Below are 22,305 nucleotides of genomic sequence, written 5' to 3' on the forward strand. Positions count from 1 at the left end.
CTACCTAGCTTGAAGTGGTATCTGAGTAATCACCCTGCCATTCGTTTAAGGCACATGGGCCCAGAAGGGTCCTTCTTTACTTTCCCTACCCCACCATCAACTTTAAGTATCCTTTGGGTGCTGACAACTTTTGACTCATGTTTCAGCTTTCAGAGCCAAGAACTAGCCTTGTGGTTCGGTGCGGCCCCCGAACCCAGTCAGTCTGCCGATTACAGCAGCAGGCCTTTTCACTGAAGGCCCTCAGAGTGGAAACAGTGCTTTCCCTTGATTCATACGTTTGTGAAGTTGTACACACTTCCGGCCATCTTGTAAAAGCTATCACATATGGCATTTTCTAAGGAAATATGGAAAACAAATGAGTTAAAAGCTTCAAAGGTGTGGCAGCTCCCCAAAGTCATTCATAGTTGAGTTGTCACCAAGAATACCATTATGTCAGAGAAATCAGCAAGTTAGCTGGTAGCTTCTTTCTTTTCTGCACATGATAAAGCCCTGTCCCCAACTTTGACCTTTTACTGAAGATGCAGAGTTCACGGCCAGTTTACACACACACAGCATCCCAGTCGTGTGTAGGTTAGATGGGTGCATGGGTGCATGTAGGTACCCAGGTCACAAATCAGCAATTATTTCATGAATAAAACTGCTGGCAAGGGGCCCAACTTTTCTAGGTAAGATGGGCATGACAGCTGAAGCATGTATCTACGTTACAGAACTAATTTTAAGAATCCAGTTTACACAAACAACGACTCTGGAAGGGAATAGAAAATAAAAAAAATGCTTCTTCAATAAAGAAGATCAATGAAAGAAGTAGTTTTCTTCTTATTAGTACAGAATTTTAGTCACTAAAGGAAAACCAAACATCTAAGAAGGGCGCCCAGGGCCCCTCCTTATCCACAATGCTGGACCCCAGTTATTAGCAGGGTAGCTGCCAGTTTCTTATCTTGATTGACAGGTTAATAAGGGACCTGGGGCTATCTTTTCAGTATGAACATACAACCTTACCAATTACTTTTAAATTATTGCTAATTTTCCAGAAATTAAAAAGCCTAAGGAAGAAAAATTTCTGAAAAATATCTAGTGAAGAAGCATTTCCTGCAAGTGGTTTGAAAGGTCCAGTTCAGAAAATTTGCCAGCATTTAGTCAATAGAATTTCGGCGCTGAGGATTTTTTTTTTTAAGGAAAACTTGTAGTTTATAATAGTTCATTGGTTCAATTAGGAGTGAAAAAGAAGGGAGTTTTGTAATGCAATTGTCCAGCAAAGGAAACCGCTTTAAATTGGGGGATTATGTGCACGGACCACCTGTGGGGCATTCAGAGCCTTTTCTATAATGCACAGCCCAGGCCTAGCTGCCTGCGGGCTGGCTAACAAAGCCCTGGAAAGCTGTTGAAAAGGCTGAGCGCACTTGCGCCTCTGGTCTTCACTAACTGTTACAAGTCTTCGTCTCCCTCTCTCCCTCTCCTTTTTAAAGTAAAAGTCCCACATCCCTTTAATGGAAGAGCGTTCAGGCTCTGCGGTGGCCAATTGGTCTGCACCAAGAGGAGCCAGGCAGCAGGGAAAGAAACTTCAGACTACACAGCACATTCGGAGAGGAGAAAAGATCAAAGTTTTTCAAACTCAAAAGACCAAGTTCCCTACAGATTAACCCTATTCATTTAGCTCCTCTTAAAGGAATGATGTGCGGAGCCACTGGGCAGACAGGTAAAAAGTTCAACAATTGCCAGCGCATTCTTCTGCTGATTCAACAGCCTTCTGTTCAAATAAATTAGCTTAGTCTTGACAGAGGAACAATAGCTTTTTTCTCCAGGAAAAGCAGCACACTTGGAATACACAAGCACGGAGCGCCATTAAGAAGTTAACCCATTCGTTTAATTTGTTAGCCGGCACCTGCCCTGCTACCCCAGATTGTCAAGTGACTTCCAGTGTAGAGGTGACCCGTGGCTTCAAATACTAACCTCCACATTTCAGAGTGTGGCCAGGTCTGTAAAAGGTCAGGGCTTTAAAAAAAAAAAAAAAAAAAAAAAATCACAGACAGGAGATACTCACATAGGGCTGCTGTTTCAACTTAAGTGACATTCTACCAGCCAAATAAACAGGCTGAGTGGAATGGCCGCCTTTGCAATCTGTCCATACACACACACACACACACACACACACACACACACACACACACACCACACCAAGATGAGCTGTCACTCAGAGGTCAGCAAGGAGAGACCATGAAAAACAACATCTTTGGGGAAAGTGCAAAAAACGCAATTTTGATTTCAATTCAACAATGACATTTACTTGGCTAACAGTTTAAGAACTAGAGGTTAACAGGTAATTGTCTCCATGCCTAAAGTCAGTGTACAGAATGGCAAGCCAGAAAATGTCCATTTCCCCACATGTCCTCAGCAAGCACAAGGGGAACAGTTCAGAAGAGTCGGGGGACAGGGTAGTATTTAAATCATTTATCAAAAGTCATTTTATTGACAAAATAGAATACTTATATTTGTTCTTACAGGGGTAGCCTCTAAACTTTTTACAAATAATGTACACGTTGTATATCTTTGGATATATACATATTTTACACTTTTTCTTTTTTTTTCTTTTTTACAATTTAACAAATAATTATATAAATACATCCTCTAATGTAAGAAACCCGTATTTACTTGGGGCGTATAATTAAGACATTTCTTGTTTATTTAAGGCATTTGCCTGGTCATTAAGAATACCCAAACCGTGCAATCCCACAAGGTAGCAGTCGTCCCTCCTCTAGGGGGTATGAGGAGTGAATTTATGCAGGCGGGGTCGAGGGTGAAGCGGTCCCTCGGGAGAAGTCTGTAGCTTGACCTCAAGGCTCAACCCAGGAGGGTTCCAACTCTCCTAGCCGGCTGAAACCATTGCCTGGGGGAGGCGCTCCGGAGCGTCGGAGGGGAGGGGTTGGGTCTGGGAGGCTTCAATGCCAGGTACTTTGTTCTAAGGGAGTCCTTTAAGTCCCAGCGGCTAATGGATACCATTAAGAGTTCATTATCATGCTAATAGCAATCAACACGGTGAAGGGGTGGGAACCCCGGCCGGTCTGGGGTCCCTTCGCCGCCCTCGAGCTCCCCATCCCCCACCCCTCTCCGCCCCTTCTGGGCGTCTGCTCAGGGTTCAGACCTGGGACAATGGCATCTGCTTAGGGTAAGACACGGAGCTGGCCGTGCCAGACCGCCACGTCAGGCCGGTGCTGACGTCGCTGTAGAGGGATCCCCCGCCTCCGCCAGGTCCCCCACCCCCGCCGGGCCCGGGCCCGCCGCCCCCCGGGCCGCCGCCCCCGGCTCCCGCGCCTACTGCTGCGCCCTTGCTGGCCCAGCAGCAGCGAGTGCACAGCGCGCGCCAAGACTCCAGAGTCTTGCCCGACCAGACCCATACACCCGACGTGATGCCCACCACCAGGCACATGAAGTACTTTAGCATGAAGACCGCGTAATCGGGCCTGCGCGCCTGGTCGGGCTGCAGGTCCCGAAGACAGGGGCAGTTGTGAGTGGCCTCCCAGCGCGGACGGTTGTGCTGCTCATAGAAAAGGCAGGCGACAACGACGGCGGCGGGCACCGTGTAGAGCACGGTGAAGAGGCCCAGGCGGATCATGAGCTTCTCTAGCTTGTGCGTCTTGGTTGGGCCTCCTTGCTGCTTGATGACCGAGCGGATTCGGAACAGCGACACGAAACCAGCCAACAGAAACATGGTGCCAATGAAGAGGTAGATGACCAGCGGCGCCAGCACGAAGCCGCGCAGGTTGTCGAGGCTCTGGTTGCCCACGTAGCAGATGCCCGCCACCGGGTCACCGTCCACGGAGCTGAGCGCCAGCACCGCGATGGACTTGACGCTGGGCACCAGCCACGCGGCCAGGTGGAAGTACTGCGAGTAGCCTGCGATGGCCTCGTTGCCCCACTTCATGCCAGCCGCCAGGAACCACGTGAGCGACAGGATCACCCACCAGATGGAGCTGGCCATGCCAAAGAAGTAGACGAGGAGGAAGACCACCGTGCACAGCGCGGGGCCGGTGGTCTCATAGCGCACGTGCTGCTCCACTGCTCCCAGCTCCTCGTACTCGCCGCGCGCGCCCGGGCCGCTCGCCCCCGCTCCCGCCGCCCCCGCGCCCGCCGCAGCCGCCGCGCCGCCAGCACCCCCAGCTCCTCCCGCACCCGGAGCGCCACCGCTGCAGGCCACTTTCTCGTGTCCTGCCACCAGGCGCACCAGGTACCCGACCGACACGAAGAGGTAGCAGGCGGAGAGGAAGATGATGGGCCGTTCCGGGTACTTGAAGCGCTCCATATCGATGAGGAAGGTGGAGACGGTGGCGAAGGTGGAGACGAAGCAGAGCACCGACCACAGGCCGATCCAGAAGACGGTGAAGGCGCGCTCATCCTGGCTGAAGAAGGGGTTGTGGCAGGGCAGCGCGCAGTTGGCGATCTGGCCGGTCTTGACGCGGTTGTAGAGGGGGTGGCGTTCGCTGGACACGCTCACCATCGGCGCGCGGCACTGGCACCCGGGCTCGCAGGGAGCCGCGCCACCACTAGGGGGCCTCGCTTTCCCGCCGCGCGAGGGGGGCGCAGCCGCCGTGTCCCCGCCGCCCCTGCTGCCGCCGCCACGGTGTGGGGGCCTGGCCCCTGGCGGGCGGCCGTGGCCGCTGCCGGAGGGCGGCTGCTCGCCGGGCGGCGGCGGCGGCAGGCGGCGCGGTGGGCTGGGCGCGGCCGTGGTGAGGTCGGTGCGGTTGTAGTCCATGCACAGCGTGTCGGGGTTGCCCTGCTCCGGCAGCCGATCGCAGCGCATGCGGTCAGGCCAGGCGAAGCCGTACTGGCGCATGAGCGGCGCGCAGCCGGCCTTGGCGCGTTCGCACACCGAGCGGCAAGGCGGCAGAGGCTTCTTGTAGTCTTCCAGGCAGATGGGCGTGTACATGCTGCACAGAAAGAACTTGAGGTCGGGGGAGCACTGGATCTCCACCAGCGGCCAGAATTGGTGCACTTCCAGGCCCGCCTCGTCTTGGGTGTCGTGGTTGAACTGGTTGGGCATGTAGGTGTAGTTGTAACCGATGCCCTTGCACAGCGGCACCGTGATCTCTTGGCACGCCAGCTCCTTGGCCGAAGCGGCGGCGGCGCCGCTCGAGCGCTGCAGCAGCGCCAAGGCGGCTAGCAGCGAGGTCACTTCCAACAGGTAACCCCACTCCATGCTGCGCGCCGCGGCCCCACGTCCTCCTCCTCTAGGCGGCGCGCAGAAGGGCCCTAGGGGACCCAGCGAGGAATCGGAGGAAAGGGAAAGCAGGCGACCAGCGGGTCTTGTGTTGCTTCTCCCAGAGGAGCGGAGAATCTGCCAACGATCTAGCCCTTTCTTGGGCAGCGTCGGTGGCAGCAGGGTCGGAAGCTTAGGCAGAAGTCGTCCGGCCCTCCCCCCCCCCGACCCCGTGCCTCTCCTGGGGCGAGGGTGACCGCAGGCGCGCCACAGTTCCACAGGGTCTGCCCTACGCCCTCTGGGTCGCACTCAGTCCTCCCGGAGCCGAGTGGTGGCCCCTGGGCACATCGTCCAGAGCTCGCGCCGGTCCTCCTGCACGCCCAGCCACTTCGCTTGGCGCCCAGCAGCGAAGGCTCAGAGGGCGGCGCGCAGCAGCAAGTTTCCTTTCGGGCCGCAGTCAAGATGGCTGTGCCTGGCCGCTCGCCTCTGGGGTCAGACCTAGCGGCCCCTCTTCGGGGCCCGAGGGTTCATGTCCGTCCCAGGCCGCGCCGCCGCTGCCAGAGTTCCGGGCCCTCCGCTGGGCAGGCCGCTGCCTTCTCACTCCCGCGTCGGTCTCAGTCAGTCCTCTTGCATCTGCCGCCGCCGAAAGTCCGCGTCGCGTTCTGGCCGCGGTCGGGCAGGGTGCAGGCTGTGCCTTCTTGCGAGACCGACAAACAAATACAGAGCAAAAGGCGGAGGGGGACACCTGAGGGCCGTGGTCCGCGCCAGCAGCCGCCTCCTCCTCCTCCTCCTCCTACTCGGCAGGAGCTGCGCCCTTCGCCCAACTTCCCGGCTCCAGTCGCCTAGCGCCTCCAGGCCGGCTCATGAATATTTATACAGCCTGCATTCGGTCTCCGCCCCCTTCTGGGATCACCAATCACTGGGCGACAGGGCGGAGTCTATGCGCTCTCAAGGCTCAGCCTTCCTTAAGGAAGTCCGTAGTTTCGCGACTGCTTTTCTGCCTGGCTTTGGGCGGATGGAGAGTTTGGTCACCTTGGGATTGACCGCACGAACTGAGCATTTACCTAGACTGTCCCCACAGAGCTCAGCGCTTCAGAGATCTTGGTCTCATTTTTCTTAGTCTGCACTTGGGGACTGGGACAGTGTTTTGGCAGTGTGTGCAACCTCCCATGGATCTCTGAACCTGTCAAGATCCAGCTAGTCTCGGTCCACGGGCAATACCTGCTGGTTCTGGAGGGCCTCAGAAGCTCAATGAGGGCTCCAAGGCTGGTCCAGATGCGAGCTGGGGTATTTAGGGAGGGATGTCCTCTTGGGATTCTCATAACGAGAGGGCTTTTCAGACTTGGAGATTTGGGGAATATTGTGCGACTTCTGTTGCATCTAGATGATCAGGTTTGGTTAAGGGCAGCCCACTGAGTACTTGGGAGCTCTGCCAGCGTGCAAGGGGCGCGGTACGTAAGTGTCCATTGCTGTGTGATCTGGGGCACCTCAATTCCATACCTAGAAAGCGGGGAGTGATCAAAACAGATGTCATTGGGGAGGTTGATCTTTGGATGAGACAAAATATATAAATATATGAAGCACGTGGACCCAGTTCCTCCTTTCAAAGACAAACACAAACTTACTGAGACACACTGACAACTACCACTGCATTCCCAATTCGCTTGCTACTTTTAAGACATACACTGGTCTACCTAAAAACTTACATGTGTTTGTAAGCGCCTCCTTTTCTTCTGTGAGAGGCGGGGCTGCGCCCTAGAGGGAACGCGGGGACCCGTACCGCGCTCCACACACAAGAATTGGAGGAGCCCTCAGCAGCCGCCAGCGCTTTCAGCGTCCACCTTAAGAAGGGAGGGGGTGTGAGGGGCCAGGGCTTGGCAGGTTCATTTACGCTTGTTAGGACGTCCCAGGGGGTTGTCTTTCTCCTAGAATGGAGTGTTTATTTTTTAATTGATGTGCTGTTTCATTTAGCGCTTGTATGGAACTCATGCTGCGGCTGTAATTACTGTAATCTCGGGAATAAGCATTTCAGATATAGCCAGGAGGGTGGCAGGCGCGCGGTCTCTCTCTCTCTCTCTCTCTCTCTCTCTCTCTCTCTCTCTCTCTCTCTCTCTCTCTCTCTCTCTCTCTCTTCCTCCCTCTCTCTCCCTCCCTCCCTTCCTCCCTTTCCTCCCCTCCCTCCCTTCCTCCCCCTCTCTCTTCTCCTCCCTCTCCTCCTCTTCCCCCTCCCTCCTTTCCTTCCTTTCTTTTTGTTTCAGGATTTTTGCTCTTTGTCCGATTTCATACCAGGACCAAGTGGAAGTAGCGAACAAAAGTTGCGCAGGGATAGAGGCAGACTGCAGGTCCATTTCAGGCCCTGCAAGCTCGGGGGTGGAGTGGTGGTGGTGGTAATGGGGGAAGATAGCAGTTATCTACAGAGAAACAACCTTGTGGCAAAACAAAATGAGCGACCTTGGTGTCTGGTGAGTTATAGTACTCCGTGTCTTCCTCCGGCTCTCGGCGGCTCAGTGCAGCAGCCTCTTAGGAATTGCGCCTTCTGCAGGCCCGCAGAAACACCGCCCCTGCAGTTTCCAGCAGGCTCTCGCCCTCCCAAACAAGACTGCTGGGTTAATAGGTACACCTCACCAGCTTTTTTTTTTTTTATATTTATCATCTTAAAGTTAAAATCTACTTAGTACCTTCTCATAGTGAAAGCACATTTCCTACTCTTGGAAACAAGAACTAAACTCTTCTAGAATCCAGAATTCAAAGCTTCTGTGAAGTTAGCTGATTCAGCACAACACGGGCCAGGAGCAAAAAAAAAAAAACGCCAAGTCGGTCTTTACTTTGTTGCTGTTTACTTTTCAGTCGATAACTCCCTCCGTCCGAGTTCCAGGGCGTGAGTTCGAATGTGGAAACTCACCTATGTCTGCACTGTCAGGGTGCCCACAGGGCTGTCCCCCATTGTACCGGGCGCAAGCACTACACCAATCGGGGACCCAGGCGATCAGGCAGAGGCAGCGCCTCCAGACTGCGCAGGCGCGGGACCCCCCCCCCCCGCAAGACCGCAGGTGGGAGGAGCCAACTTTCCAAGAGCCACACAGCTGGCGAAGTTTCTACTGTTTTTCTTCAGTAGAGAAATGTCAAATACTGAAGTTTAGAATTACAGTATATAAATTGAATAGAGTTAGGTAAAACAAACTGACATTTGAAAACTGAGGCTGAAAAGAGTTGATTTTGGCTTTTAATTGGCATTAAAAAATTTTTAGAGACAAAATGAAGCTTGAGGATGTGGAATGTGGAAAGTTTGGGTAAGAATATTAACTTCACATGAAATAACAAGCAGACGAAAGTTCAGACTTTCCGAAACCATGGGCTATTTGAAGACGACTGATTTGAGACATCAAGCCACACGTAAAAATGAACGAAAATTGACTTTTAATTGAGAAAAATACAACAATAGCATTTAACACTATTATTAAAGGGCTACTTAGTATTTCAGAGGAAGAGTGGTGTCAGGAGCCAGTGAGCATATAAAATGGCAGGCACGATAAGTGAAACCAAAATCATTACATGCGTATGTGTAAGAAAACAGTGATTAAAAAATGTAACACAGCTATATTTTAGGGGTAGGAGATAGTTTTAGGAATGATAGATAACAGAAAGTTCAAGTTACTTGTCCTCCAGCACAGTTACAAATGCATTAGCTTCCCATCACTATTGCTGTGGTTGCAGTTTGGAGACAGGATTCTTAAGTTCCTGGGGTCAATTTCAAAACAAGGCAAAAAAAAAAAAAATGTTTCCATTTAATACCTATTAGAGACAGGAGACAACCTGCTTAGAGAAGAAAGTGTTCTCTTGTCCCGTGGTTTTGTAGGTTTCTGTCCGTGGCTGGCCCCAATAATCTTGTGGTGAATCCACACAGCCACTGCAGGGAGTGTGTGGCACAACCTATCTCATAGCTGGAATACAAAAGACAGAAAAAGAAGGAGTGCTGTGGGATGTTCTGTATGGCAAATGTGTTGCTCTGATTGGTTAGTAAATAAAACACTGATTGGCCAGTAGTCAGGCAGGAGGAAGTATAGGCGGGACAAGGAGGAGAAGAATTCTGGGAAGTGAAAGGCTGAGTCAGAGACACTGCCAGCTGCCACCAAGACAAACAGCATGTGAAGATGCCGATAAGCCACAAGTCATGTGGCAAGGTATAGATTTATAGAAATGGATTAATTTAAGATATAAGAACAGTTAGCAAGAAGCCTGGTACGGTCATACAGTTTGTAAACAATATAAGTCTCTGTTTACTTAGTTGGATCTGAGCGGCCGTGGGATTGGCGGGTGAGAGAGATTTGTCCTGACTGTGGGCCAGGCAGGAAAACTCTAGCTACAAAGGAGCCCTTAACTATTCCCTTTAACCACATGTCCACCTTGGCCTGAAAATGTTTAAGGATGCCCATTTGGGGCACATTCTATATGCCAATGATAGCCAAGTTAAAAGGTACACATCTACATCTGGGGAAGAAAGGCTTAGAGAATATGGAACACTCTGGAGACTCCCGGTAGTGTCCTACTGGTATCTAAGCATTTCTGGGGAAATGATATGAGGGTGTTGCTCCATGGTGGAGCACCCACCTAACATCTCAACATGCTGGGTTCAATCCCTAATGCTGTAAAAACGGGGCTGGATGTATATAATTTGCTCAGCACACACGTGATCTATCCCCACCAGTGCACAATACTAGACATGCTCGTACCGGTAATCTTAGCATGGGGGAGGAGGTGACAGAGAATCAGAAATTCAAAGTCATCCTTAACTATGTAACAAATTGGAGGCCAGGCTTGGCTACAAGTGTCCCCATCTTAAAAATAAAAAAACAAAAACAAAACACAAGCAAATCTTGACATAAGAGAGAGCCTAAAATATACCAATAAAATGATATGTTCCAAAAAGTATATGGAGAATTATTTTATAGCTAATGAAATTTCTCAGGTTGTACCTAACACCAATTGTTTCTTTTAAGAGCTTGTTTTCCTTCAGAAAAGTGATCAAGCATTATATTGCTAGAGGATATGAATAGTCATGAATCTTGACATGTTTAAATTCTGTCTTTCCAAGGACACTGTTCTTCAGTTCTCCATAAACAGAAGAAAAACTAGGATGAACTGGCCTTACATCAATCTATGGTTAAATGGACAGGGGGCGCTGTTGTTTGGTCTCCAGTGTGCCCAGACACCTGCACATTAAAGGTTTGCACACTACCATGATGTTACTGACATGCAGTGGAAGCTTTAGGAGACTGGACCTACCTGATAAAAGGAAGTTAGGTCATTGGGGTTGTGGTCTTGGAGGGGATCTTGAGTCCCCAGTATCTTCTCTCTTCTTCTGTACCACTGTGAGGCACTCTGTTCCAGCACATACTCCGTGCTGTCCTGTGCAACCTTGTCATGTAGGACCAAGCAGTTATGGGGGGGGGGGGCGACTAGAATTTCTGACTCTTAAATCAAAGTAAATGTCTCCTCCTTTTAAACTGATTGATCTCAGAGGCGTGTTCCTGCAACAGGAAGTGGAACAGTATATATTTTTTTAATTCTTCTGTTTTCATAAGCTCTATTAAGGCTTCTTCCCCTCTAGAGAAAGTCCTGTCAGAAAAAGGACTTTCACTGTGTCTAGTGTGACAAAGTCCATGTGAAGAGGGTGTCAGTTTCTGGGTGGCACATACAGAGCTCCCGATTTGGTGCTCACTTTACATGTACCTGCCATTTTAGAAATGGAGATGACACCATCACTAAGTAACTGTATAATCGCTCTAGGATGTCTTAAGAGACAATAAATGATTTTTTTTTTTTTTTTGGTCACTCATAGTAGATTGGCCAGATGCACCTTAGGAGAGATTCATCATGCATTAGTTTGGGAGATTTAAAGTGCCATAAAGACCTAAGAAACACTGGCTTGGCCAAGAGAGATAGTTCAGAGTTCAGTCAACCCACAAGGAAGACTCTCAGTATTGGTTCCTTAAGTCATTTATAGATGTCAGGCCTGCTTTCCGGCTTGTTGGCTTCCCATGGAGCTTCTTGTCCAACTTCCAATGATAGCAGCCAGAGCAGGAGGTGTAGCAAGTGTCTGTACTCAGAGCCCCCACCTCCTTAGAAGGAAACGTCTGCTCTGAAAGCAGAACAGCTTCCTCTTAGAGTACCCTGCTCTGAGTGTGCCAGTGCCAGCCTTAGCTTCAAGAGAGCGCTGAAGCGATGCTGGGACCTGGTGACAGCAGAGGGGAAGGGGAAAGCTAATAGTGTAAGCTATGCGTTTACTGTGTGAAACAGGAGTTTTGGAGGATGGGGAGATGGCTCAGTTGGTAAAGTGTCTCCTGTACAAACACAAGAAGCTGAGGACATATCCCCAGGCCACCCGGAAAAAAGCTAGGCAGAAGCAGCGGAGAGCAGAGATGGGTGGATCCCTGAAGCTCATTGGCCAACCGACCCAGCTAAGCCGATGAACTCCAGGTGCAGTGGGAGATGCTCTCTCAAAATGTAAGGATGGAGAGACATTGGGGGGATAATATTGACCTCCACACATGTATGCATGCATGGGAGCATGTACATGCAGACAGACAGACAGACAGACAGACAGACACACACACACACACACACACACACACACACACACACACAAGCATGGATATTCACTCTCTGTCTCTCCTCCAATATACCAAGAAATGAACTTTTAAGCATTTTCACTGGTCAGTTCCAGCATATTTTCCTCAGGGTTGTGAATTAATAATGGCATAAGTTGCTGGGTGCTGGTGGCACACACCTTTAATCCCAGTATGCGGGAGGCAGAAGTAGGAGGATATCTGAGTTCAAGGCCATCCTGGTCTACAGAGGGAGTTTCAGAATAGCCAGTGTTACACAGAGAAACCCTGTCTTGAACAAACAAAACGAAAAGTTGAAGAAAACTTTGATACCAACATGCTTCTATTTTTGAGGTTTACTTAAAATAGATGATTGGTAAGTTGCAGACTCTGTATTAACTGCCATCTACTGCCAGCAGTGGCATATCACGATGCAGGGAATAAGACACTGTGAAGTATTCATCTCTAGATAGAACATGTATTTAATACCTGGTCTATCCAAGGCTCAGGGATTATCCCAGAAGAGTGGGCAGAAAGATCACAAGAGCCAGCCAAGAACAGCCGTGAAACAGTGTTTTCTGGTCACGGCAGGCGTGCTGCACACATGAGGCGTGCTGAACTCATAGTGGGTGTGACTGTGTACACAAGACTTGCACAAGAGTAAGCCAGCCAAAACCCCACCACACGTGAGAGGTGGGGATGGAATCTTACCTATAGCTGAGGAGCTATGGGCTAGCTGCTAGGGAAGGGAGAGAGTCAGATTTCTTTAGGAATGTGACCCCTGACAGGCTGCTGCCCGTGTTCCTGTGGATGGCCCTCCAGCCATGCGTGTACTGACAGCACTAAGTTTCAAAAAGAGTATGTGGTGATGGGTGGAGGATTCAGACAAAGTAGAGGGGAGAGGATGGGAAGCAGATTTGAGCAAAACACACCAGATTCATATATGAAGTTCTCAAACAACACATTTTGAAAGATGAAAAAAAAAATAACAATCTAAATTTTATACTTGGAAAAATTACCTTATGCGGGTTATTGCCACAGGCCTCTAACCCCAGTGATTAGAAACAGAGACAGGCAGATCTTAGGGGCTTATTGGCCAGCCAGTCTAGCTAAAATACTGAGTTCTGGTTCAGTGAAAAGACCCTAGGTCATCAAATAAAAGGAAAAGAAAAAGGCATCCTGCCATCAACCTCTGGCCTCTACCATGTATGCAATGGACATATGTGGACACATTCACACAATACACACACACATACAAACACACTGTGGAATATTTAGTTTAAAATATGTTACATTTGTTTATGCCACAGAATATTTGTTTAATGATGCAAAGATGTGCTGCATTCTTTATGTTGCATTTGTTTAACTCTGTAAAGCTGTGTTATTTTGCCTGTCTAAAACACCTAATTGGTTTAATAAAGAGCTGAATGGCCAATAGCAAAGCAGGAGAGGGATAGGCAGGTCTGGCATGTAGAAAGAATTAAGAGAAGGAGAAATCTAGACTCAAGAGAAGGGAGAGAGAAAAGCTAGGAGCAAGAAAAGGAGGAGAGAAAGATGGGGGGGCGGGGGGCCGGGGCCGGGAGACAGCCCCTGAGCCACACAAACAGCCACAGAGTAGGAGTAAGGAGGGAAAAAAGACACATAGAATAAAAAAAAGATAAAAAGTCCAGAGGCAAAACATAGAAAAAGAAAAATGGGTCAATTTAAGTTAGAAAAAACTGGCTAGAAACAAGCCAAGCTAAGGCCAGGCATTCATAAGTAAGAATAAATCTCAATCTATTTATTTGGGATCTGGGTGGCTGTAAAAAAACCAACTACACACACACACACACAGAGAGAGAGAGAGAGAGAGAGAGAGAGAGAGAGAGAGAGAGAGAGAGAGAGAGAGAATTACCTTGTACTAACATATAATATATGTTATTTTGTATGTTTTTATTTTTCTCACTGAGAAAAAGAAATTGCCAAAGGGCAGATTATGGCTTAGCTATCTTCCCCTTCATGTGTGATCAGAGATTATTCAGGTATTTTGGCTGCTACATGGACTGGTTTATGTCTTTCCCTTTGATTGGACTGCCCAAACCCACTGCCCCAGAGTGTCCTTCTGATAGAGCACCTGTGGTTTTTGCCAAAAACAAGGGCTAGGAAAGGAGGATGAGGTTTTGCCTTTGCATTAGGGAGGCCACTGAACTGACCTTAAAACTCTCAGCATCAAGTATCATTGAGAAACAGTCATCTTCCCCCTACCCCAGGCTGACCATCTACTGCCCATGACATTAGGTCATCTCCTGATAGTGCATGTTGACACAAAACTATTACACTAGTTACAAGCTAAGGAAAAGAGACTGAAGAAGGCTAATTGTGATGTAGAGAAGACAGTGAATGGACCAGGCAATCCCAGAGGAGTCCATGCTACCTGCCTGGACATGTGGCAATAATTCATTTGCATTAGTTATTTTTCTATTGCTGTGATAAGACACCACAGGTAAGGACAGAAGCAAGGGTTTATTTGCCTTATGGTTCCAGAGGGATAGGAGTCCATCGTGGCAGGAAAGTAAGGCTGCAACCATCAGGCATGGCAGCTGATGAGAAGAAGCTGATAAGCCACAAGCAGGAAACACTAAACTACCCTCAGTGACGCACTTCCTCCAGTAGGGCCACACCTCCAAAGCCTCCCTAAACAGTGCCACCAACTGGGGACCGTATGTTCAAATACTCAAGACTTTGGGGGGCATTTCACCCCACACTGTCTGAGTATTCCCTTCCTCGTTCATATGGGCATGTGGAGTGACTGTTGTAAGCTTTCCTTGTGGCCTGTGAGTGCTCCATGAGGTCAAAGCACACTCTGTTATTCATCAATAAATAGAGTGGCATCTCAGCTAGTCTTATTATTATTATTTTTTAAAGAGCATCTCTGACCCTGTATGTCAGGATTGCCTCAGACTGGTGACCCTCCTGCTTCATATTCCACAGCATCTGGATGGCAGTGGCCCCTACCATATCCACCTAATAATTTAGTCTTAATATACAGAACGGTAGGAAATGTATCCTGTGATCCCAGAATGACCACTAGATGAAGTTATCTTGACCTTCCCACTTTTCAGTGGTATAAGGGTCTCTTATATGTCTCATCCATAAATTCAATATTTAGTCCAAACCATTTTGTTCACCATGGGCATATAACATTGACTCCAAATACCCAAGGACTTAACAAGACATTTTATTTGTTCATGGTTTTGAGGGTCAGGGCTTAGGCAGATTGACTTGGCACCTTTCCTGCCGTTGAGATCACTTGACTTGACGGAATCATCGGAAGACTTGATGCTGAGCAACTAAGCTGGTACTCTCTGTGTCCCAACTCCGTAGTTTCAGGAGTTGGGGCTTGACCCCTTGCATGGTGGGACATTTGGGCAGGTGAAAATGGCAGGATTCTTTTTATGAATTATGCTATGTTGGTTGAAGTCCTTTGAGCCTGCTCAGACTCCAAGGCAGGCATACGGCTGTCTCTCAAAGTTGAAAGGAATGTTCAAAATTGGGAGGGGCACTGGATTAATTGGTTTATAGAACTTTTGTGTATATATGTGCATGTTCGTGTGTCTGTGGGTGCATGTGTGTGCAGGTGTGTGTGTGTGTGTGTGTGTGTGTGTGTGTGTGTGTGTGTGTGTGTAGAACAGAGGACAACTTTGAATGTCATTCTTCAAGTGACCCACCTTGCCTTTTGGAATAAGTTCCCTCACTGAGACTTGGGGATCCTATTTAGTCTAGGCTGGCTGACCAGTGAGCCCCAGGGATCCTCCTGTCTACATTGAGGGTCACAATTATATGTCACCATGCCCATTTTATTTTAAGTGAGTGCTATAGATTGAACTCAAATGTTTGTATAGCAAATCATTACTGGCCTGGCTAACTTATTGCCCTAACCCTGGCAACACCTTTTTTTTTTTTTTTTTTTTTTTTTTTTTTTTTTTTTTTTTTTTTAAACAACTTAGCATTTGTTAACTGAAGCCATCTGAGCCTGTTTAGATTCAAAGGCAGGGCTGTGGATGTACCCCTAGGTTGAAGACATTGCCCAAGCACGGGGAGGAGGCTAGATTTATTTATTGTTTGTTTGTTATAATTTTTGAAACAGGGTCTCACTCTGTGGTATATGCTGACTTCAAACACATGATCCTTCTGCCTCAGTCTCCTGAATGCTAATATGTCAGGCCTGTGCCTCCATGCTAGGCTGGGTGGAAGTGGAAGCCGTATTTTAAAACCACCACACCAACTGGATATCAGGCTGGTGCTAAGTGTCAAGTGGCTGTGATGTTTTCTTTTATATGGGATAGCCACAGACACACGGCTGGCTGCAGAGCTGTTAGGTAGCCATTCATAGGAAAGATATCAGGAAACAAGTCAATGTTCCTAGAGGCTGAAACAGGGTCCAGTCAGGCCTGGGTGCTGCTCGGGCATTGAGGGAGAAGAGGAGGCCCAGGTGTGTGGGGGAGCAGCTGAAGATAAACTGGCTTTTATCTAGGGCACTCATGTGATAGCAATGGATTTCCCTGGACAGAAGCATTTGTGTTTGCACCTGGCTGAGTTGATGTCCTTGACCGAGCTCCTCTAGTGACTGTTCGGCATCTGTAACAAGGCTAAAGGCCCTAGAACATTCCATCCCGACTGGGTGATGGCTGCAGAGCTGTTAATTCTGCTGTCCTGAGTTATGGAGACCCCATTCTCCCCATAATTTCCCTGTCTACCTCCGTGGGTTTGGTTAGTTCTAATGGTTCCACTGTGGCTGAAGGTCAAGGCTCATCTTATCGCGTGTCAATGTCCAGAGGCAGGGAGAGAGAGGCCCATGTTGTTCCTTGGCCTCTTTTTAAGTGTCAAATGACTTCACACCACTTCTAATGGGCCAGAATGGGATGGCAGGCTGCATCAGTGAGCTCTGGCCTGGCCATGGGGGCATCATTTGGATAACATGACTTTGTTAACTGGAAGAAGGGTGGTGGGTTGGCTCTAAGTAGTAACCATGGTGTCTGCTCAGAGCCAAGGCATGCTGCAGCCATTGGCAGAGGCCAGCCCCTTTTTGGGGCTTACTTTTCTGTCCAGGGCCAGATGTCTTATAGCCCAGAAGTCTTTGAAGGTTTTTATGCCCCCAGTGTGTTATTATCAGCCAGGCTGAGATCCTTTTTCTCCCCCCCCCCCCAACCATGTGCAGGTGCTCTCTATTAATAAGGCTCTGGTTGTTTATCTCATGAGCATGATGTGTTTGTGTAAGAAGATATCCCTGATTTAGAAATATGAAGGCGTATGGGGTGGTGAAGCTGGACCAGGTACAAGGAGGCCTGTGGAGCAGAGGGACCAGCATGAGCACAGTGATGGGTTGTGCTTCCCCACACTACCTATTCCCCCGTAGGATAGTGATGTGAGGACTTGCTCATCCCTCAGCCAGGAAGCATGCAGGGGGGAGGAGGTACTGCCAGAGATGAAAGGTTATCTCTCACCCGTGTGTTTTCCAGAAACTCTCGGGCTGAGGAATAAATAGCTTCTAATCTCCTGCAGTGTGCAGAACCAAGACACCATGTGGATATTTCAGGCTGTGGCTACATCCAACCCCTGCAGTTAGTGCCCCTCAAGCAAACAAATTTCTATAGGACTATGCCCCACAAAAGGACTGGGGTTCACTTATTCTTAATCTGTCCTCTGACACTTTGTCTTTTTTTTTTTTTTTTTCACCGAGACAGGGTTTCTCTGTGTAGCTTGTGCCTTTCCTGGAACTTGCTTTGGAGACCAGGCTGGCCTTGAACTCACAGAGATCCACCTGCCTCTGCCTCCTGAGTGCTGGGATTAAAGGCGTGCGCCACCACCGCCCGGCACTCTCTATCTTTTCAATATATTTTATTCTCTTTATCCCCACCCCCTTAGCATGTGGGAGCCAGAGATCAATCTTAGATATTGTTCCTCAGGAGCCCTTCACCTTGGTTCATGAGATGGGGGTTCCTTACTGGGACTTATGGCTCACTGATTAGGTCAGGCTATTTGGCCAGTGAACTCCAACGACCCATGCATATCTGATAGGCGTGTGCCACCTACTCCTGGATGTTTCTGTGGGTGCTGGATATCAAAATCAAGTCCTTATGAGTATGTGGAGAGCCTTTTACCAAGCAAATCACCTCTCCAGCCCCAATGTATTCTTATTTTAGCATCACTCTCTGTTCTCAGGAAAAGGTTGATGGCACAGTGCCTGCATTCTGCACTTGGGGGCCATCTTCCTTCTGTCCTCCTGGTTTGGGAGAGTCCTTGCTACCAAGTCTTGTCTCTTCAGAGAATGTGCTTGAGGGCTTGCTACGGTGCACTTTTCCTCCAGATTTCCCTTTCCTCCAAGGTGAGCTGACCAGAACTAAGGGGGATTTTCACACTCACACATTTGTTTCCACCCCCATTTTAGGGCCGCAGTGAGCAGCTGCCTCCTATGAGAAGGCTTGTCTCAGAAATGTGGGTTTTAGGGGGATGTGTTGTTTTGAGGGATCAGAAGAAAGAATTCAAAGTGTCACCTTTTTTGGGTCACCTTGTTGATTATTAGTCATTCTGTTTCCCAGTGTAATCCTTGTGATCTCTAGGCTCTTGTCAGAAAGTATAGCTTTTCTATGGCTGGGGAGACAGCTCAGTCTATAAAGTGAGGATCTTTATAGACTGAATTCTATCCATCACACACACACACACACACACACACACACACACACACACACACACACACACGTTTTGGCATGGTGGTTCACACTTGTAATTCCAGTGCTCAGAAGGTGGAGGTACACGGCCTCACTGGCCAGCCAGCCTAGCCGAATTGGTGAGCTCCTGGTCCATGAGGGACCCTGTCTCAAAATGCAAGGTGGATGGTACCTGGTGAGTGACACCTAAAGCTGATCTGTGGCCTCTACATACATACATACATACACACACGGTGCACACTCCCACCAAAATGTACTTCTTATACTTACTGTATGACACAGTCTCCACTCTGATCTTTTTGGGTTTTGTTCTTCATTTTCTTAAAAACTTTTTTCTTTTTTCTTTATTTTTATTTCATGCACATTGGCACCTTGCTTACATGTATGTCTGTGTGAGGATGTCAGATCTTAGAGTCACAGCCAATTGTTAGCTGTTTTGTGGGTGCTAGGAATTGAACCTGGGTCCTCTGGAAGAGCAGTCAGTGTTCCCAACCACTGAGGCATCCTCACAGCCTTTGTCCTTCAGTTTTAAAATTCACAGAACAGAAAGACTCCCTTTATATCTTATCTATAAAAATCTGAAACTATTCATTTCTGTTAGGATTCTGTTAGGGTTTGATACCTTGCAGTAACGAGACACCAAAGTTTCTGTGGGAAGGTAATCTACTGAAATTATACATCCAGAGTTTTTTTGATTAGAAGAAAATGTAGGAATAATTAAATAGAGTGAATTCTAACATGTAATTCATAGTAGCAGAATGATGAGTGTGAGCCTTGTTCCTGAATTCCCACATGAGCACTGAAACCTGTACTCAGAGTGTCTTGCTAAGTCTGAGCTCTCTGCTAATAGTTCCTGTAGGGAATAGACACTTTGCTTAAGAAGAAGAGTGACCAGAATAAGAAAGGAAGATACTGTGGTCCATGTTTGATCGTTAACATACTGAAGGACAGTATGAGAGGAGATTGTTGGGCTGGGCTGTTAGAGAGTAACATGAACCTCCACTTATGGCATGCCTCTTTGATACCAGGCTCTGGATTCAACCCTAGTGTTTTTTTTGTTTTTTTTTCTTAACATGATTTCAGAGCTAGTCCCGGGTATTATCCCAGCTCACACTGGCTCCCGAAGATGTAAATTACTGCCTTGTGCAACAAGAAGTACAGAAATAGGGCCGACTCCCAGGTTGGTGGATCAAGAGTTTCCAAACTATCATCAAGGACTAAGTTTCTTCATATTTCTTTGCCAGGGCCCTCTCCAAGGTGTCTATAGGGACGACCGTCGGGGTTATAAGGAAGCTGCAGCATCCCTAAGCATCTTTCTAGAAGTCTCCTAGCAGGCTTTGCTGTTTAAATTACCCCAAATCTGCATTTTGAACCCAAACACAGGTAAGCAGAAGGACGTCTCAGGATTATTATTGCTGTGATAAAGCACCATGACCAAAACCAACCCAGAGCGCCGGGCTTATTTCACTCACACTTCCCTATGTTCATCACTGAAAGCAGTTAGGGCAGCAATTCAAACAGGACAAATCCCGGAGGCAGCCATTGATGCAGAGGCCGTAGAGGGTGCTGCTTACAGGCTTGTTCCTCATGGCTTGCTCAGAACCCAGGATCACCGTCCTAGGGGTAGCATCACCCTCAATGGCCTGTGCCCTCCCACATCAATCACTAATCATGCCCTACAAGATTGCCTACAATTCCCAGTTGGGGTTCACTCCTCTCAGATGACTCTTAGCCTGTGCCAAGTTGACAGAAAATTTGCCAGCACAAATGGGATTATCACAGTTGTCTTAAAGACAGCAGGTTATCCTATCCATGAAGTGGTAATTAATTCTTCTTGTGATTGCCTTGGCAATCATAGAGAAGGCAGAGAAAGGTGAACACTGGAAAAGAGATAAAGTACATAAGAAAGAAGGAATGTGAAGTTCATGTTGGGTTGGCAGCTGACATTGTATGGCAGATTTATAGTCATCTCTAACACACCTCCAGTTTGACATATGTATACAATCCAAGCCTCACAGAACATATGCACATTAGTATGGAAACCAGGGTGGGGGGAGATGGCACTCTTGCTAAAGTGCTTGCTTTCCAAGCATGAGAGCCTGAGTTCAACTCCCAGAACCACATTTAAAAAGTCAGGCATGGTGGTACACAGCTGTAATCTTAGTGGTAGGGAAGCAAGACAGGAAGAGCCCTGGGCTTTCCTGGACAGTCTTATCTACATGATAAGCTCCAGGCTAGCAAGAGACCCTGTTTCAAAAAAAAAAAAAAGAGGTAACATCTGAGGAACAAAACCCAAGGCTGTCCCCTGACCTCCACATCCTGCACACACAAACACACAAAAGTACAAAAGTCAAGGTTTACAAATGAAACAGTCTACCAACACTCATTAGCTGAGACCTAAAACTTTCTTCACATGTAAACTCCTTTTGCTGGAGAGATTTTCATTCATTCAAGGGTGTATACAAAAGTATAGAGCTATATAAAGCCAATACACATAGAAAACAGTGGTAACAGATCATGAAGAAATGTATGTTACAGTTTTGTTTTGTTTTGTTTTGCTATAAATGTTGTGGTGGTTTGAATGAAAATGCCCCCCGTAGGTTCATATGTTTGAGCTCTTGGCCCCTAATTGGCAGAACTGTTTGGGAAGGATATGGAGGTGTGGCCTTGTTGGTGGAGGTATGTCAATAGAGGCAGGCTTTGAGGTTTCAAAAGCCCAAGCTATTCCTATTGTGCTCTCTGCATCCGGCTTGTGAATTGACATATGAGTAGCTAACACACACACACACACACACACACACACACACACACACACACACACACACCCCTTTTCTTTTATTAAACATGAAATAAAATTTGCATGCTAATGAGATGGATCTGCTTGTTTGTGTAACACCATGCACTCAAAGGTATTTTGATTGGTTCAATACTTATGTGCTGAGGAATAAATGTTATTGCTGTAGATAAATGTGAGATGGCTCTGTTTTCCTTGATTAAACCACTGTTTCTATAAGAGGAAAAAACTTTGTATACACAGTAAACACCCTGCAGTCATAGACGAAAATAGCTTCAATCTAGCAACATTGTTTCAGATGGCTTTTGTACAGTAGCCTCACATCTAGCAACATTGTTTCAGATGGCGTTGGTTGATACTGTGTGGTGCGTGATGACACGCACAGTGTAAAGCATGAAGGCTGTGCATTTACAACCAAGGCTGCAGTTCCCTCATGTAGAGGTGTCATAGGCCAGGGCTGCTGAAACAGTTCAGATTCATTATGTGTTGGGTTATGGTTATGTAATCAGAAACCTTAGAATGTTGCCAAATTTTGGCAACTCTGACATTCAGTCATGTGACCCCATATGAAGGATGATACCCACACTTGAGGAAGGTGGCTTTAGATATAATGCTTGCCTGCAGTGTGACTCCATTTTTTTTTTTAACAAAACCTTGAAGGCCAAACAACACATAGACACACAAAGCAACAAAGTTTAAGTTCAGATTAGGAAATGAACCTCTGAAGACTCGATGCCACAGACTTTTGAACACATCAGCCTGGATGGCTTCTGTGGCGTCTGATCTGCTTCTTAGGTCAGAAAGACTGACTTTGCTCTGTATGCTTTCTCACGCGGGTCTCAGAAAACAGCTATCCACAGGCATGGCATAGCTGTTTTATTTGGAGGAATCCCCACAAATGCCGATCTCTCGCCACAAGCCACTGCTGAGGGTTTTGGTTTAGCACAGGGCACATAATTTTGGAGTGTCTCCACCCATCTTCTGGAAGAAACATCTCCACTGGCATGA

General features: G+C 47.8%; 2 protein-coding genes across 2 annotated transcripts; one reads left to right on the forward strand and one right to left on the reverse strand.

The window, feature by feature from the left end:
- Positions 1-2,254: 2,254 nt before the first annotated feature.
- Fzd8 (frizzled class receptor 8) lies at positions 2,255-5,353 on the reverse strand. Its single transcript, XM_028873195.2, has one exon. It carries the CDS (start codon positions 5,189-5,191, stop codon positions 3,134-3,136), a length of 2,058 nt encoding a protein of 685 aa, XP_028729028.1. The 5' UTR covers positions 5,192-5,353; the 3' UTR covers positions 2,255-3,133.
- Positions 5,190-6,037, forward strand: LOC119088119 (proline-rich protein 2-like). The gene is made up of 2 exons (XM_037206481.1): positions 5,190-5,291; positions 5,360-6,037. The coding sequence occupies exons 1-2, from the start codon at positions 5,190-5,192 to the stop codon at positions 6,035-6,037; spliced, it is 780 nt and encodes a 259-aa protein (XP_037062376.1).
- The last annotated feature ends 16,268 nt before the right edge of the window (positions 6,038-22,305 follow it).

Source organism: Peromyscus leucopus, chromosome 5 (genome assembly GCF_004664715.2).
Source record: "Peromyscus leucopus breed LL Stock chromosome 5, UCI_PerLeu_2.1, whole genome shotgun sequence".
Classification (NCBI taxonomy): domain Eukaryota; kingdom Metazoa; phylum Chordata; class Mammalia; order Rodentia; family Cricetidae; genus Peromyscus; species Peromyscus leucopus.

Coding starts and splice junctions, on each gene's coding strand:
- Fzd8 (XM_028873195.2), bottom strand. CDS start 5,191: ATGGAGTGGGGTTACCTGTTGGAAGTGACCTCGCTGCTAGCCGCCTTG.
- LOC119088119 (XM_037206481.1), top strand. CDS start 5,190: ATGCTGCGCGCCGCGGCCCCACGTCCTCCTCCTCTAGGCGGCGCGCAG. Junction 5,292..5,359: donor AAAGGGAAAGCAGGCGACCA/GCGGGTCTTGTG, acceptor TTTCTTGGGCAG/CGTCGGTGGCAGCAGGGTCG.